At 38.2% G+C, this 19,247-nt stretch overlaps 1 protein-coding gene across 1 annotated transcript in view; it reads left to right on the top strand.

The window, feature by feature from the left end:
• Positions 1-7,356, top strand: part of LOC111147671 (ROS proto-oncogene 1, receptor tyrosine kinase) — a 123,896-nt gene extending 116,540 nt beyond the window's left edge. Inside the window, 1 exon segment of the mRNA XM_022503877.1 lies at positions 6,616-7,356. Coding sequence (XP_022359585.1) covers positions 6,616-6,926 — 311 coding nt within the window. The 3' untranslated portion in view covers positions 6,927-7,356.
• Positions 7,357-19,247: the final 11,891 nt, after the last annotated feature.

The following is a 19,247-nucleotide window of genomic DNA, read 5'->3' as shown; positions in this document are numbered from 1 at the left end:
CCTGGTTCTTATTTGTGATAACCTCACATAGGGAAACTTGAGAGAAACCACAATCCGGGGTTGTTTGCCAATATGTAAAAGGAAATCTTTTGTTCCTAAAATAGATAAATGGCAGTAACTGGGTAGAGCCCACGGTGTAGACACGTGAATGGCAAGCACAGTGTAGCTTTGCTTGCCTGGTGTTGAAAGCATGTTTTTCTTACTAAATCACTGCTCCTACCTCTGTAAGCAGCACTTAACTGAGAAGACGCTGATTCAAATTTGTGACTGACCCTTTTGCAGACCTTATAAAATTAAGCTAAATTATTATCTTTTTTAAAAGCCTTTAAAAAGAGTTTCTATGTTATTTGACATCAGTCATAAAAATGACTCCTGATTTCTTTCCAGTTTTCTTTCAAACTTTCCCAGTAATTAATCTCGGTAACTGCTCTTGTTATGTTATTTTGTAACAGTATCTACATTTTAAAGATCTTTGTTACGTTTATGTTTATGGTTAAAAACATATAAGATTATCTAAACAGAATAAAAGGCAAAAATCTCCTACTTCCTCTCTGTTCTTACTCTCAAGTGCTAGCCATAGTTAGCAACTTGGTTATATGCTTTTAGATATTTAACATGCATTTACAACCATTTACAGAAATATTCATTTATGTATTTTGTATACATATTGGCTGGACTCAGAGATAAAGGTGATGTAATCTAGAGGACCAAGTGGGAAGTAGATTCTCTGCTCAGTTCTATGCTATCTTTTTTCTGATAAGTGAGCTGATGTGTAAGGGTTTGGGGAGCAGATGATTTTATGCTTCATCTTCTTCAGGGAATAGGAGGCATTTTTACTTGCCATATACTGTGGAAGTCCAGAGCAAGGATGCCAAGTCCATATCATATGTCAGAGAGTCAATAAAAGCCACCAGAGAGAGGTAACTTCCAAGCTCAGTTTTGCAGGGAGGTGAGAAAAACAATATTTCAGGACAGAGGCACAGTATGTAGAAAGGCAGGATATAATAAAGAATGGGGTATATATGGACCCGCATGTAGTTTATCACACAAGAGGGTGGGAGATGGCAAGGGAGGGAATTGGAGGGAGAGTAGTCATACAGAAAAATTCAGGTTAAAAAAATGAAAATGATGAAAGTTGAATTAATGAATGGTAACAGGTATAGAGAGGAAGGAATGAAGCCCAGAGGTAGATGTAGGATTTGATATCTGAGTGACAGAGAGAGGAGACAATGGTGAATCTTGGTGATTTGTGAAACTAGGTGAAAGTGTTGCTCTTCCCAGAGATGGGGTGCATTGGAGGAAGAACAGCTTTGCACAGTTTTGATTTGAGCAGGCTATGGGCAAAGTGGAGAAGCCTAATATTCAGTTGGAGGGTCTGTCCTCTAAATATAGGGAGTTGAAGTCAAGGGTGTAGATGAGGTCAGTCAATTAGAGTGTACAGAATAAAAAGAGTGAATGGTGGCTGGGACCTAGAGAACAGTCAAGATGTTAGGGACTGGCAAAGAAAGATGGCGGCACAGAGAGGAGAAGCCAGAAAGGGACAGGAAGGTCCTAAGAGAGTATTGTCAAATCCAAATGAGAGAGGCTCATGAAGGAAGGAGTGGTCAAATGCTGCAGAGGTAAAGAGCTCCAGGGGGATGCAGGATCTTACAGCTGATGCGTATTGCGTTTTTTAAAATCTATCTCTTTGCTCATGGAGTCCTTTACTTCTAATGTGTTCAGACACTTTATAAAAATCACAGAGGCTGTCATAAGGAGTTTAAGAGGGCCTGAGAGTTGACCTTTACTGTAGCCCCTACCAGAAGTCTCTATGAACCCTTAAGAAAACTTTTTACTACGTTGCATTACCTAGTTCATCTGTGAGGCTGAGATAAGTCACAAACAAATGCTCACATTAAATATAGAGAATAAAACCCTTTTTAAAAAAAGATTGTATTTATTTGACAGATAGAGATCACGCGTAGGGAGACAGGCAGGCAGAGAGAGAGGAATGGAAGCAGGCTCCCCACTGAGCAGAGAGCCCGATGTAGGGCTCGATCCCAGAACCTTGGGATCATGACCTGAGTCAAAGGCAGAGGCTTTAACCCACTGGGCCCCCCAGGCATGCTGAGAATAAAACCCTTTTTGTGAATGGCTTTTATTTATTTTTCTTATCTTTTTAAAATTAAAATTCAATTAGCCAAAAAATAGTACATCATTAGTTTCAGATACCCAGTGCTCATCACATCACATGCCCTCCTTAATGCCCATCACCAGTTACCCCATACCCCCACTCACCTCCCCTCCAGCAACCATCAGTTTGTGTCCCATAGTAGGATCTCTCATGGTTTGTCTCCCTCTCTGATGGCTTCCCATTCAGTTTTCCCTCCCTTTGCCTATGATTCTCTGCACTATTTCTTACATTCCGCATATGAGTGAAACCATATGATAAATGTCTCTTTCTGATTGACTTATTTCACTCAGCATAATACTCTCCAGTCCAACTAATCTTATTGTAGCCTTTTTTTATGTGCCATTCGCTGTGCTATGTGGATTAACTCATTAAATACTGACCATAGCCCTATGACACGGGTATTTTTATATAACCATTTTACAGATAAGAAGACTGAGATTTAGCAATTTGTCAGTGGCCATACTGCTGAGGCAGGGATGGAGTATGGTTTCTGTCCTAGTATGCCTGGAACATGGCTTCTGCTCTCAGCCTTCACAGAAACATGGCTGTTGTAAGGAAAATACCCACACACTTTCCCCAATTTGTTGTTAATAGTGTGCTGTGCAGCTAGGGATAATGAAAGACCTTATTACTTCTGGCTTGCTAGAAAAGATACCTTGACCTGTCCTGGTCATTTAGGTGCCAAGTTTTTGGCAGACTGAATTAAAATTCTAAATAGTCAAAAAATAGTGAAGCAGACAAACATGCAGAATAAGATGTAGAAAGTTTAACAGGGAATATAATCAAACTCTGATAATTTAGAGAGCAACAAGCAATTCTGGGCCATGATAGAAATTCAATTTTAGTGAAAGAGAAATTCTCATTCTGTTATTTATAGTGAATGTAAATCCTGAAGGTAAGGAATGGAAAGAGATAGGGAAGTCACTAAAAATCTTGATTGTTGAGATGTGACTGGACAAAAGGGGCAGAGAGAAGAAACAGACTGGCAGGCAGAACTGGCATATTTGCAAAGGATAGAAATAATAAAACAGTCCCTTCAAGGGAAGCCTAAACTTAATTACTTTTTTAATAAGTGAGAATGTGTTTAATAATAGGTTACTGCTCTACAGGCTGGTGGGTGTATTTAGCAAAGCAGTGAGATGTCTGTCTTGACTGTTATTACTGGAGATACCTAAGAAGGTAAAAAAGTCATTGGAAAGACTTTTTTGAAAGGAAAAAAAAAGCCAGGAGATGGTGGGTATTAGGATTACAGGGAGCAATAATACCATGCTTATCTTATGGTCCTACTGACCTAATGGGGTAGAGAGAGGATAGAGAGAGATTAGTAACATATCTGGGCATCTAGTAAAAATATCCCAGTGACTTCATCCCAACATTTTTGTAAACATCACCTCATCAGTCCCAGAGAGTCCTACAGGAAACAAATCTAAATGCTCCTCTGCTGTTCTAAACATAGCCAGTCAGCCGGCATATGTCTCGTCTGTAAATACCCTGTCTTGCTTGGAAGTCTTTATTTTAATATTTCCCTCTTAAAGAAAGGGTTGCTGAGCACATGGTAGCTTTGTTCAGGATCTCTGCCTTAAGGTCTGACCTGCAGGCTTTCTTGTCAGTTTTAAACAAAAATAAACAAACAAAACACCCTCCTTCCCACTGTCTCTTTTAAGTTCTTTATGCAATAAGGAGATGTACTAATTGCTGAAATCTTGCCAGGGTCAAGTTACTAAATATTGCTTTAAGTACTCTAAACCAATGAAGTAGGTAGCTAATGATTTTCCTTTGACGTACGGTGCCAGAGTTAATAAAAAGAATTTATCTGCCTCGTGTAAAAGGTTTTTTCCAAATAACTCAACAAGAGGAAAAAAAAATTAAATTCACATATGGGTAGAACTTTTCCAAATATGTTGTTTAATGATTAAAGGTATGAAAGTGAAGCTGCTGATAATAAGAGCAGCTATATTTTTATTGTAGATTTAAGATTTGACATTTTCTCAACTTTCCTTTAGCCTAATTTCTTTAAGCCTTTTCAGGAACGTCCTAATTTCCTCAATAATCTGGGCTCCTGGACTATTTGAAGTCAAATATCTTATTTCTTCCTATCACCTTTTGATGTTGTTGATTGCTATCATCATATACAGAAAACTGTTCTTATGGGTGTTTCAATGGCTCTTAGTCAATGTTGACTATAATCCTAACAGCAGGACACTTCCAAAGATATTCAGCACTTAGGCATTAAGTAAGGTTGGCATCTGATTTCTATGGGGTAGGTATTTTATAACACTACGTGACTATCCATGTGGTTTGCTGTGGACTTTCATGATGTTTGAATGACAAAGAGGAACACGAAATGATGGCCAAGAGGCTGAGTCTGTCGCTCTGCCATCTTGTCCTTCCACAGTGTGGGAAGGTCAGCAAACAAATGCGCACCTCGTAAGATAGAGCAAGGCCAGTGGTTCACAGGCTCTTACAATAAAATAAGCTTTGAAGTTCAGGCGTATCATTAAATTCCACTGACAAAAAATAGCTACAGTGGTGTCTCCCTCAGTCCTTTGAAATTGTTTATTTTCCCCATATTTCCATTTAAATTCATTCCAAAGAAACCCAACCTGGGTGTACATCAGGACTAAGGGCAGAAGGTTGGCAGCACAGCCAACCTCACCTTTCTTAGTGACACACATTTGGATGCTTCTTGTTGGAAGAATGATGGAGACAAAAGAAGGGCCGCCCTCTGTTGACTGAAATTTTTCTGATTTGTGAAATAATCATTTTGAAAGAGCAGTAATTCCCAAGTAAACCACTAAACAGTAATATTTCTAATCATAAATTTTTCATCCAGGTAATAACACTCAGCAATTGGAAAACAGTGATCACCAAGAAACAATCCCCATAATATACATTTATATATTTATGCTTATATTGTGCATTTGTCCCTTTTGATTACCTAGAATTTTGTGAAATGTTTCAGAAGCTCTGCTGTTAGGTTTCAGCAAGAATTCTTCTACTTTTCTATGTAAAAAGGTCAGTCTTTAAATAGAGAAAGACAAAATAATGTGAGCTTAATTGTGAGGAAGGCTGGTTACCCTCTGGCTGCCCATTTTTCTGCTGTCACTCTGGCCCCAAGCATGAGTGTTCAGAGTCTATGCCTTTCAAGGACTTCTTTAGGGCACACTGCCCACCTACTTGGCTCCTCACAGAGCACAGCAGCTCTGCCATCCCATTGGGGAGGGTGAATATGGGGACACGGTCTGGGTTTAATTATAGCTATGTGACCTTGGGCAAATTACTTAACCCCCCTGTGCCTCAGTTTCCCCAACTGTTAAATAGGGATAATACTAGTATCCACTTAATAGAGGAATGAGTTAATATATGTATATAGGTTAGAACAGTACCTGGCACATAGTATGTTCTCTGTGTTAACAACAACACTGTTAACAACAACACTGTTAACAACAATCACTGTTATTATATTTCATGTCATTTTCATTCTCCCTCAACTCAACTTTGTCATCAAAACTTGCCAGGCCTATCCATTCCCTATCGGCCTTATGAGGTCATAAGCATGCTAGTTTACCTATTTGCTAAGTAGTACTAATGTGACATGACCCAGGGAGACAGACAGCTGAGGGGGACCAGCCACACCAATTCACACTCAGTGTGCTCCTGCCTTGGGGTCCTTGTTCTCACTGTTCTCTTTTCCCTGAATGTTTTTCCTCAGATATCCATGTGTTGAATTTTCTCACTTAGCTCAGGTCTCTACTTGCAATTTGCCTCATTAGAAAGGACTTTGCTGACATTTCCTCCGAAGTAGCAACCCCCTTCCACCCGCACCATTATTTTCTTGCCCCCTTTTGCTGCCACTCATCGCCACGCAACACAAACTTAGTTGGCTGCTAGTTCATTGTCTGTCTCCCCTCATTAGAATGTAAACTCCAAAGAAGAACAACTTTGCTTTGTTCATTGTTGTCTCATCAATACTTGGAACCCGGCTGGGATGTGTTAAGCATCCAAGGAATATCTTAATAGATGATTAAATTAATCAAAATGGATATATCTTTCAAGGTGGATGTTTTAGCTGGTGGGACTAAAAGGTAAGCACTTTAGACAAAAGGGGCCATTGTAAACCACTTAATTCCTATCCCTAAGGCTGTGACCTGTTCAGTTATGGCAGAATTATTGTCTCTGCTCTCTCCCACATTTTACATATTCCTTTATTACATACAGCACACATTGTCTTCCATAGTAATGTTTTTCTCCCCTACTAGACTACAGTAGCTTCAAAGACAAGAAGCATATCTTGTTTATCTTTGTATTCCCTGGTGGTCCTCATAAATGTTTGCCGAACTACTGTATATGGTTGGTGGTGTTATAATTCTTATACAGCCTGTATATTAGAGATATAGAAAATCAAATAGATACCAGTGTAACTTTTACATTTTTTCTCACAGATGAAGATGGCAGTGCAATCTGTTTGAATTCAGGTGATGTGATGTCAATAGCCTTAATGGAAACCAAGAACCAAGAAGGGTTAAACTATATGGTACTTGCTACAGGATGTAGCCAGGGTGAAGAAAATTCTGAGGGTCCTCTAGGCTCCGAGGAATCTGAATCTTGTGGTCTGAGGAAAGAAGAGAAGGAACCACATGCGGACAAAGCTCTCTGCCAAGAAAAACAAGTGGCTTACTGCCCTCCTGGCAAGCCCGAAGGCCTGAACTATGCCCGTCTCACTCACAGTGGATATAGAGCTGGGTCTGATTAATAGCTCTGTTTGGGAAATGCAGAGTTGAGATAAACCCTCCCATTAAGCAGTTACTGAAAGAAAACTCTAGTAGGATGATAGATGTGATGGTAGTCTATGATCCAAATTAACACTGGAAAGTTCCTGAATTCCTGAATTCTTTGGTTTGAAGAGCCATTTGATTTCAGTTGTGACAATCCCCATAACAACTGCTTAACCTTCAGCAGAATTCCCAAGTAAACCACTAAATGTTTGGAAAGCTTAGGAAGACCCAAGACTCTGGAAGGGAAACTGCCCCACCCCCACCCAGGCTCCTCAGTCCGTTGCCCACCCTTCAGTCTGGGCTGTGCCAGAAGCATCTTGGTTAGATGGTGAGAGACAAAATAGCTATGTACAGAAGGAACCAGAACTTAGGACATGGAAATCATTTGGAATGCTATTACTGCAATAAAATACTGTCTTTAATGATGACCCTAAAGTATTTTGTATTTTGGAAGCTTGGAAGAGCAGCTTCAATCATACTGAAAATAGGACCATGAAGAGAGCTCTAAGTCCTAAAGTTTAGCATTCCACAAACTTTGGGTTATGTAAAAATCGCTCTGTGACTTGTGTGCTGCAATGGAAATTAGCTAATATAAAGGTCATTTTCATTTGCCTTATCTGTCTTATACATGAAATACTTAAGATTACATTTAGTATCAATTCTCCTTAAAACTAAATATAGAAGATGATATGATGCTAATTTAAGCTCTCTGATGTTTAGCATCTACATGAAATAATAGATATCTAAATGGGATCTATTAAAAATTTTCTTCGAAGAAACCCTCTGATATAAAGCCAATGATGTTTTTGTAGTCACTCATTTAAACCTGATTGCCTCAGTTGCTCTAAGAGCAATGCTAATGAAAGCATTCTGTATGTTATTAGTTGCAGTAGACAGGATGTTTGCTAGGTATAGAAAATACCTTGATTATACAGTTATCTAAAAACTACTCCTGGAAGAGGATCACGTATCCATTGGTACCGGGGATAATTTGGTTCATTTTTTAACTTGCTTATTGCCTGAGAGGTTGCATTGATGGTTGGCTGCCTGGTGAGGGACCCAGGCAAATCCAATGTGTGAGTTCTGTGCGGGACAGCCCCCAAGGAAAGGTCCAGGACCTGTGGCCTCTGCTACATCTGTGATTCCACCGAACGAGGTGAGATATTTTCTCTCTGATCTTCTGAGGTTCTAATGGGCATTTATCATTCTTTTTGATAGCCCAGCGTATGACGTCCCTTGTCATGCTGAGGAATTCCTCCACCTTTATCTCCTGGGTGGGAGCTACATTCCATTTGCTTCCCCCAAGACCTCTTGCAGCAAGAAGGCAGGCATGTGACCCCCACCACTCAGACACACCTACCACAGGCTTCTAATGGGCTAGGACAGTCCTGAAATTCTGGAGGCCCTTGAAATTATGGAGAGCATATGCTAAGGGTGGCAATAATTTATTTTACCATTATCAGTTTCTTCCCTGTGTCAAACCCACTTTTATCCTCGGAATGGCCTTCAGGAATGTATCTAATGGCTACCTAAAATTTCTTAGGGTGGATATGCTATGGTTTACTGCTCCCTTGTAGATGCACCTATTCTTTCATTCACTCATTCATCACTCATTCAGTAAATATTTTTTGAGTGCTTGCCATATAGCAAGCATTGTTACAGGCACTAGGAATGGAGTAATAAAGTCTCTTCCTTGGTGGAGGTTACATTCTAGCATTCCAAGTGGGGGAAAAGACATAATAAACAAGCAAAAATATATATGATAATACACTAAAAGTATCTTACACTATGATGGAGTGGAACTTATTCCAGAGATACAAGGATGTTTCAATATAAACAAATCAGTCAATGTGATATGCAACATTAACAAAATGGAGGATAAAAATCACATAAGGATATGAATAGATGCACAAAAAGTATCTGACAAAAGTCAACATCCATTCATGGTAAAAACTCACAACAGAGTAAGTATAGAGGGAATGTACCTCAACATAATAAAGGTCACTTATAACCAGCCCACAGTTAACATCATACTCGGTGAAAAGCCAAAAGCTTTTCCTCTAAGATCAGGAACAAGACAAGAATGTCCATTCTTACCACTTCTGTTCAACATAGTGTTGGATGTCTTAGCCAGAGCAATTAGGCAAAAAAACAAACAAACAAACAAACAAAAAACACCTAAATTAGAAAGGAATGAGTAAAACTGTCACTGTTTGAGGATGACATGATATTATATATAGAAAACACTAAACACTCCATCAAAATACTGTTAGAACAAATAAACAAATTCAACAATGTTGCAGGATACAAAAATCAATACACAAAAATCTGTTATTTTTTTTACATTAATAACAAACTACTAGAGAAATTAAGTAAATCTCATTTATAATTGCTCAAGGAGAGTAAGATAACTAGGTGTAAATTCAGCTAAGGAGGTGAAAGACCTATATATTTAAAACTACAAGGCATTAATGAAACTGAAGAAGACACAAATAAATGAAAAGATATTCTGTACTTATGGATTGGGATAATTAATATTGTTAAAATATCCATACTACCTGAAGCAATATATAGATTCAAAGCAATCCCTATCAAAATTTTAACGGTATTTTTCACAGAAATGGAATAAACAATTCTAAAATTTGTACGAAGCCACAGAACCCCAAATAGCCAAAGAAATCTTGAAAAAGACAAATCTGGAAGCATCATGCTTCTTGATTTCAAACTATATTACAAAGCTACAGTAATTAAAACAGTATGGTATTGGCATAAAAACATGTAGAGCAACAGAACAGAACAGAGAGCCACACATATATGGTTGATTAACTGATGACTAAGAAGCCGAGAACATACAATAGAGAAAGGACAGTATCTTCAATAATTGGCGCTGGGAAAATTGGACAGCGACATGGAAAAGAATGGAACTGGACATCAACTACCTTTAGTCATATATAAAAATAAACAAAGGTGGAGTAGAGACTTGAATATAAGGCTTGAAACCATAAAGTTCCTAGAAGAACACATAGGCTGTAAGCTTATTGACGTAAGTCTCATTGATAAATTTTTTTTAATATGACGCCAAAGCAGAAGCAACAAAAGCAAAAATAAGCAAATGGAACTACATGAAACTATAAAACTTCTGCGCAACAAAGGAAACAAACAAAATGAAAAGACAACATACTGAATGGGAGAAAATAATTGCAAATCATATATCTGATAAGGGGCTAATATCTAAAATATACAAAGAACACATACAACTCAATAACTAGAAAAAAACTGATTAAAAAGGGCAGAAGTGGAGTGCCTAGGTGCCTCAGTCAAAGCATACAGCTCTTGATTTCAGTTCAAGTCATAATCTCAGAGTTGTGAGATCAAGCCCTGCCTCGGGCTCCACTCAGCCGGCAGTCTACTTGGGATTCTCTCTCCCTCCTCTTGCTCATTCATTCTTTCTCTCTCTCTCTCAAATACATAAATAAATCTTTAAAAATAGGGCAGATGAATTTGCAAAAACATGTTTGAAGTTGGAGGGAATAATGCTAAGCAAAATAAGTCAGAGAAAGACAAATACCATATGATTTCACTTATACATGGAATTTAAGAAACAAAACAAGTAAGCAAAGGGGGAAAAAGAAAAAGAGAGAGAAAGAGAGACAAATCAAGAAACAGACTCTTAATTATAGAGAACAAACTAACTGATGGTTACCAGCGGGGAGGAGGAGGGAGGGGGATGGGTGGACTAGGTGGTGGGGATTAAGGAGAGCATTTGTTGTGATGAGAACCTGGGTCATGTATGGAATTGTTGAGTCACTGTATTGTACACCTGAAACTAATATAACACTGTATGTTAACTCACTGGAATTAAAATAAAAACTTTTTCTAAAAAATGTGCAGATCAGAATAGACTTTTTTTTTTCAAAGACTACAGATGGCCAAAAGGTACATGAAAAGATGGAAAATCATTACTCATCAGGGTAATGAAACTCAAAACCACAATGAGATATCACTTCACACCGGTTAGAATGGCCATTATCAAAAGACAAGAGCTAACAAGTGTTGGCAAAGATGTGGAAGAAAAGGAATTCTTGTGCACTGTTAATAGGAATATGAATTATTACAACTCCTAATGAAAAGGGCATGAAGTTTCCACAAAAAATTAAAAATAGAACTACCATATGATCCAGCAATTTCTCTTGTGGGTATTTATCAAAAGAAAAAAATTTTCGGGGCGCCTTGGTGGCTCAGTGGGTTAAGCCTCTGCCTTCGGCTGAGGTCATGATCTCAGGGTCCTGGGATCGAGTCCCACATCAGGCTCTCTGCTCAGCAGGGAGCCTGCTCCCCTCTCTCTGTCTCTCTGCCTGCCTCTCTGTCTACTTGTGATCTCTCTCTGTCAAATAAATAAATAAAATATTTAAAAAAAATTTTTTTGAAGAGGTATATGCACCCCTTTGTTCAGTGGAGCCTTATTTACAATAGCCAAGGTATAAAAAGGACCTGAATGTCCATCAATGGATGAATGGGTAAAAAATTTGTGGTATGTATATCCAATGGGCTATTTATTCAGCCATAAAAAGAATGAAATTTTGCTATTTATGACACCATGGATTGACCTCAAGGGCATTATGCTAAGTGAAACAAGTCAGACAGAAAAAGACAAATATTGTATGGCCTCTCTTATATGTGAACTCTTTAAAAAAGAATAATAGAGAGAAAGAGATTGAGAGAGAAAAATCCCAGACTTATAGATATGGAGAACAGATTGGTGTTTGCTGTGTGCAAGAGGTGGGGTTGGGGAGCAGGAGAGATAGTGAACTATTTTATGGGAGAGGCTTAAAGAAATTGAATAATTTTTTTAAACAAAGACATAATTTTTCAAAAGAAAAAAGGAAATGAGAACCAAAAGGAAGCAAGTTTAGCAGTAAGCATTTTTTTTAAGGAAAAAAATTTTTTAAGGAAAAGAAAAATCTAAGAGAAAAGAAAAATCTAAGAAAAACCTAAGAGACGATAAAATGGGGAATAAGTTTGATTTGAATAGAGATCTTGTACCATATTGAGGAGAGTCAAAAATGCAAATTAAAAATATAACATTGCATTTCAAAAGAACATTTCCTTGCAGATATTGTAGCTGACTGTATAGTCTACTTTTACCCTTTCTCTGAATGGCAAAGCAACAGAGAGGAATAGAATGAAGAAGCAGAAAATAACTGGGAGTGAAAAAAAAAGAGAAGTCACATCAGGAGACCTACTCTCGGGGTCAATTATTATTATTCAATCAATTACTTGATATACTTAAAAATGTTCTTTAAAAACATCTTTTTCTGTATTCAGTATTCTTTTTGGGGTTTCATATTTGTCAATATTCTGATGCAGAGAACAGATTCCACTCTAGACAATTTGAATAAAAGAATTTATTATAGTCTGTCAGATAGCTTTCCGGAATTACTGAGATGGTTGAATAGAAACTTGAGGGTGAAATTCCAGAATCTGTTTTCAAGTCTATACTGCAGAACCAGGCTGCCAAAGGAGCTGCTTCTCCTGCCATGATCTTGTCAAATCAGGAGGCTTCCCTTATTATGTATATAAATATAGGGCTGCCTCAGTCAGAGCTGGTAAATTAGCTATGGTTATTGGTCCTGGAACAGCACCACTGTGCTCCAATCAGGAAACCTTATGTGCAAAATTAGGAAGCTTCAGAGTCCCACATGATGCCACCTTTTCTAGTAGTTAGAAGCCATTTCTGCCAAATCAACAAGACTCAGAGATAAAGTTTGGCTGCAGAACTATACTACCTTTGTTATAATACCTATTGATAAAATACATGCCCATCATCCCATTTATCTCAGTGCAAATTTCAAGTCTCATGTGATTGTGTCTGATATGGAACCTGAGTCAAACTTGGATCACCAGCTGAACATGAATTGGAGAAACATTTGTTTTAGCTTTCTGCTCTCCACAGGAGAGGGAAGTCAAGACAGAACAAAATCAGAATAGATGTTCTGAGCAAAGCCTCCATAGCTGCAGTAGACCGCATTCTATCTTTTCCACATTTGTCTTTGAAAAGTTCATTTTTTTTTTGTCGTTATGCAGAGAATTACATATTTGGTCCATCTTTGAGCATAGTCCCCAAATCAAGAATATTCCTCCTGTAAATAAGAACTTAAAAAATATCTACTCAATATACCTAAGTGACAAACATATATACGATGTGTCAGAGGATGCTGAGTATTAATAGAAATAAGAATCAGGGGATGAGGCATAGCTAGAGACAGAGAGAGAGAGTGAGGACCATTGTTATTTTATGTTCAATAGCCAGGGAAGGTCACACCAATAAAGAGATATTTAGTGAAGACCTGAGATGAATTAAAAAAAAGTAGTCATATGAATTTGTGGTAGAAGGAAAAGTAAGTTCAAAAGCCCTCTCTGAGATGGAAGTATACCTGGTCTGTGAAAGGAAGAGCACACGGTCAGAAGAAAATTGAAGGAGGGGAGTGTGGTAGTGTAGTTACATCATATGGGCCATTGTAGGCTCTTAGGAGGATGATGGGAAAACACCAGAGTTTTGAACAAACAAGAGATATGATGTGACTTGGGTTTTGAAAGGATCATTCCAGCTGTGTGGAGAGGAGCCTGAGAGTAGAGTGGGGCTGAGGGAGAAGCAAGAACATCAACTAGAAGTTATTACAATCAACCAGGTAAGAGACGATGGTGGGTTGGCAGTGAAAGTGGTGAAACAGTGGTGGAACTGATGAAAGTGGTTGATTCTGAGGTTTTTTGGGGAGATTTCACTGACAAATTAAGTATGGGGTGTGAGAGAAGAAAGATTAAGATTTTAACCTGAGCAGTGGGAAGAATGGAAGTTATCACTTACTCAGATGCAGAAGACAGAGATGATTCGTGTTGAGAGTCAGGGTGGCAATGAAAGTTTCAGTTTGGGATATTAGGTTTTTTTTTAAGTTTTTATTTATTTAGTTGAGAGAGATGGAAAGGAAGCACGAGCAGGAGGAGGAGCAGAGGAAGAAGCTGACTCCTTGGTGAGTAAGGAGCCTGATGTGAGACTTGATCCCAGGACCCTGGGATCATGACCTGAGCCAAAGGCGGATGCTTAACTGGCTGAGCCACCCAGGCATCCTTGGGATATTAGTTTTGAGATGGTTGTTAGATATCTTAGGGGAGACACTAAGTGTGCATTTGGAGAGGGAGGAAGGACCAGGCTTCAGGCTGAAGGGTTTTCCATATGGACAGAAGGCTGAGACTACCCATGAGATGGGCTCAGCTCAACCAGGTCTGCCTATAAGTAACAGAGAACATCTAAGCATGACGCCAGAGTCACTCCATGTTTAGATATTAGGGAGCTAAGGAAACACTAGCAAAGACTGAGAAGGAGGGCTCAGAAAAGCAGTATGAAGACCGAGAGAGTAGAATCCTGGAAACCAAGTGAACAAGATGTTTGAAGAAGGATGGAATTATGAACTGTGTCAAATATGATTGACAGGCAAGGTAGCCATATACACCACTTTGCCCAGGATTGTCCCAGTTTATGCCGTTGTCCGGGATTACTACCAGTGCCCCTTTTACACTTAAAACTCATCTTGTTCAGACTATAAATTATATGGTCCCCTGTGGTGGACACCAATGTGTGCTGTTTAGATCATCTCTCTAGAGCACCTGCTGTGGGGAGCATGGCTAACTGACATCTCCAGCTGCTGTATTTTCAGATCTACTATGACATTTATGCCAGGTTATGCTTCCCTTGGGCCATTTCCTTCCAATGACTGAATGCAAAGAGGTACTAGAAATGGGCCATTCCTTCCCGAGTGGATATTATTGGCTACTAACAGGCCATTTTGACTTGGAGGCTCCCTTTTGGTCTAGCTGAGACTTTCCCAGAATTGCATTGTAATCTGAGGCTCTTCCCCCCAATCGTCCCTTCTCTCCTTAACAGGTGTCAGGTCAAGTGTAAACATCTGAAATTGCTGCCCTCCTCCTTCCCCTCCCCTAACCATTTCAAAACAAAGTCAACCATAACATTAAAACCCAGGGGTTTTATGACAATGGTTAGTGCCATCATTAAAGAGCTAAACGTTGTAGGGTTCATGACTTCAATCATATCTCCATTTAATTCACTGGAGCTCTTCAGAAACTGCATGGATCCCAGAGAATGACTTGCATACCATGAGTTAAACCAAATAGAACTGTAATTCAGTTGCTCTGCCAGATGTAGTATCTTTACTAGAACATATTGGTATGGCTGCCAGTACACAGTATGTGTCTTGGCATCTGCTTATCAGAGAATCTTAACTGAGGTATCCCCCTATTGATGAGACAGATACAAGTAATACTGAGAACTGATCCTCGGTATCCTTAGACATACAGAGATAACCAATGGCTGTGACAAGTGTGTGTGTAGTGGAAGCTAAATTAGGGAGGATAAAAGGAAAATGGATACATGAGAGAGCAAGAAGATGACTCCTGTAAGGAATTTTGTCATTTAAAAGAAACAGAGAAGCAATTGCAAGGAGAGAGGTCAAGAGAGTTTGTTTTTGTTTTTTGTTTTTAAAGGCAGGAATATTGCAGGGTGTTTTATATTAGTGGGAATGACCCAGCAGAGTGGGCAAACTGATGATGCAGGAAGAGAGGTCAATTGTTGAAGTGATGTCTTGAGCACAAGGAGTGGGATACAAGTGCAGGAAAATGATATTTGACACTCACTGCCTCCTACTAAAAGTGGAGAACCCCTCTCCACTCCTTTTAATAAGATGATTTTCTTTACCAAAGCAGGCTTCCAGAGAGTTTTTCTTTTAACTTTTAACCCAAACCTCAGCTCAACTTATATTTTTTTAAAATTGGTTTGCACATAATAAAATATAAAACACTAATGCAATATTTTATCTGTGTTTTTCACAATAATTGGTGGTACCTCCTCAATGTATTTGGTATCCAGTTAAGGGGCTAAAGAATATTATATATCAGTGGTGAATGAGGCTTAGCTAGAGTTAGATTTTTTTGTAAACTATTCAGTCTTATTTATAATAACACCATTCCCTGGACATCAAATAACCAGATATCTCAAACACCAATGCTAGATGAAGGTATCAGTATTACCAAGTTTTTTTTTTTATTATTATTAACTACATAGTTTGGAACGGTTAAGTATAAAATTGTGACTAATTTTCCTTCTCATCATTTCTGATGAATACACATTCATTGTGGTTTTCCCTCAGGATATAAATCTGACATTTCCTGACTCTTCTTTTACTCTTTTAAAAAAGTGCAAGCAAAAAAATATTTTTAGGAATCTTTGAATAAGAATGAGTATCATAAGCTATATTCCCTGTGTTTCTTAACAAAAGTCTGTTAATGCCTTTCTATCAGTTTCTGCATATGGAAGAGAAATTGTCGGAAGTAAAAACAGGATTTCACACTTCACCAAGCAAGGTGGGATAACACTAATAATACAGAACTTTTCAGCAGTGCTTCCAAAGATATCAGAAACTTCCATTAAAAAAGAAGGTACAATATTAAAAAAAATGTCATATGATACTAGATGAAAAAGTATCCATTATTTTCTGGGATGCATTACATATTGGGTAAAATGTGGCAGATGAAGAAAAAAGAAATAAGATTGTATCTAGTGAAAATAAACAGCAACAACAACAAAGTATGTATTTTTGTTTTCCATCCCATTTCTTGATAGTGGTGTTATTGGCACAGGGCCAGTTATAGAGTTGCCAAAAATAAGGGCAAGCCTGTAGCAGTGAGAATTAGCCAGAGAAGAAACAAACTTATGACATCCCCATCAAATATAATTGTTGTTTTGAGCCATTGTGTGTGTAGAATTTTAAGATACGTGATTTGCTTCTCCTGAGTGAGAACTATTTTTATTTGAAGTATGCTAAAGAAATTTCCAAATTATAAGAGTATTTTACTAGTTGTAAATAGACATAGAGACTAAAGCATATACTCCATAAATAAATGCTGGGTAAAAATTTCTGCCTAGTAACTTGGTCATCAGAGTCATGCAAATATTGATTAAGAATCAAAAAATTTTAACTCTTTAGTTTTGTTTCCCAAAAATTGAGTTTACCTTTAACTGAAATTTTCTAGCATGTATTAGTTACATATTGCATGTGTAATAATTACAGTGTTGATGGGAAATGGAACAGGAAAGGATAATTTGAACAAAGTCACGTCAGCCATTTGACACATTGGAAGATAAATAGAATCAGAGAGTCCTAGGAGTTTATAAGAACAAAACAAAGGAATAAGAAATATGCTGCTGTTGCTTTTCTAGGGGGAAATAAATGAATTCCAGTAAGGCAGTGGGAATTTGGACATCTTGTCTTTGTTCTAGAGGAGATTGGTACCATAAGAGTGCATCAGAAAACTCAGAGAGATAATATAACTTGAGATAGACATGACAGTATTGTGGAGACTTTTAGATTTTTCTCTCATTGAGTACAAATTGTTTTTTAAAGTGAAAGTTTCCAAATAAAGGGTAACATTTTACCAAAGCAATAATTATTCTAGTAAATTCAATATATTTATTTCTGTAAACAGTATGTTTCTCAAAACAGTAATTCTTTAGTAAAAATATTCTGCTCTTTCCCCCCGAAGAGAATCTGTCTCTCTTCTTAAAGTAGCTTGGATTAGCAGAACCACCTCTGGCAACTCTGCTAGTCCATGCTGCCTGAACTCCATGTTTCTGCTGGAGTGCAGGTCAAGGCTGCAAACAACTGGGAGCTGTTCCTGAAGGCTGCTTTGCCTTTTTAGGGTAAGAGGGTCTCTCTGTGTTTAGGATAACATGATTGACAGCTCCACTCCAGCTCCAATTAGCACCCTATAATTTATTAGCTTCTGCTTTCAGATTATGCGTTAACTTCACAAATATTTCAACCACGGAACCAGCAGCTATCAAGTGTCTCTTTCCTGATCCAGCCCTCTGGGGCTGGACTGAAATATAAGGGAAGAGCGGTACAGTTGGTCTGTCAAGTGAGAATAATCATTTGTGTCTATGCCTGTCTGAGGGCACCATGTCTCTGATTTCCCTTTAGGCTTGCATCAGAGATAGAGATAGAGAGAGAGAGAGGGAGGGAGAGAAAGAGATCTATAGATGGATTCTATTGTGAGGTACCATATTTATATTATTAGAGTTTCATTTATTCATGAAAGATGAGGGAAAGCTGGTGTTGAGAAATGTGAAATTTATGTTTGCTTAACCCCATTGCTTGTGTAAATGTCAAAACTTCAGTTATGTACGTGCAACAAATCTAATAATGACACTGCCTTCAGGACATTTATTCCTTCACTCCAAATTTTAGGGTTATGTAATCGATAATGAATAATAATAAATCCTAAAAATCTTGCCAGGAAAGTGGAATACATGGAATATGGACTTTAATAAGTATGATCAAAATGTAAATTATTTGCAAGCATCTTGTCAACAGAATGTTAAGACCATTTTACAAAGGAATCCTATTTTTTTGGTTTCATTTAATTTTAAAGTCTTTTCAGATATCTTACAGTTTTCTTTTCATGCTTTGACATTGTAGGAATTACATTTAAAATGCAATTTATAGACATAGCATTTATATGCAAAGCAGTTTGTCTAAGTCTTTTTTTTTTAATCTCCTCCAACCCCAAAGTGATTAGTCCCTTAGTATTAAAAAAAAAAAAATCCTGTTTATTTTGATAGAAAGGGTATGGGTGACCACACCTAAACCCAGGATTTATGATTCTGAGCAAATTGGAGGTTAAATTGATCTTAAGAGTTGTTTCCTCTGATAAAAAGGGCACAGAAAGAGCAGTACTTACACAGAAAGAGTGGCAAGAGAAGCTTCCCTTCAGGGGATTCAACTCCTAACATCTACCACCTCTGCCTTCCTTCCCATCCAGGCTCAAATCAATCTTAAATCATTGCTAGAATTTGCCACACATTGAAATAGAACTTCAAAGGGGAAATGAGACAGGATGGCAAGTCCTTTTAAACTAAAGGAGTAGAACAGATAGAGTTCCCTGAAGTTGGGTGACTGAGTTCTCAGCCAGAAGGCAATCGGCAGAAGGATTACTTGGTGGCGGAGAGCTGTCTCTCCCGTTTTCATCACCTCTCCCTCAGCTGAGGCCAAGCACACAGGGAACACTGCATGAGGAGGCCACCAGTGCCAGTGGGGATGAGTAGAGGAGAAGCTTATCTTTCTCTCAGGCCCCCCCAAACAGATAGAACACATGTGAAAACGTCATGTTGGGCTTTCCCTGTGTCATCCTTCATTCCCTTGAATGTCCTTTTATCAACGACCAGGGTCTTC

Source organism: Enhydra lutris, unplaced genomic scaffold (assembly GCF_002288905.1).
Source record: "Enhydra lutris kenyoni isolate GAN:26980312 unplaced genomic scaffold, ASM228890v2 scaffoldscaffold17, whole genome shotgun sequence".
NCBI classification, from domain to species: domain Eukaryota; kingdom Metazoa; phylum Chordata; class Mammalia; order Carnivora; family Mustelidae; genus Enhydra; species Enhydra lutris.
The sequence above is the reverse complement of the archived record's forward strand: the minus strand, read 5'-3'. Positions and strand labels throughout refer to the sequence as shown.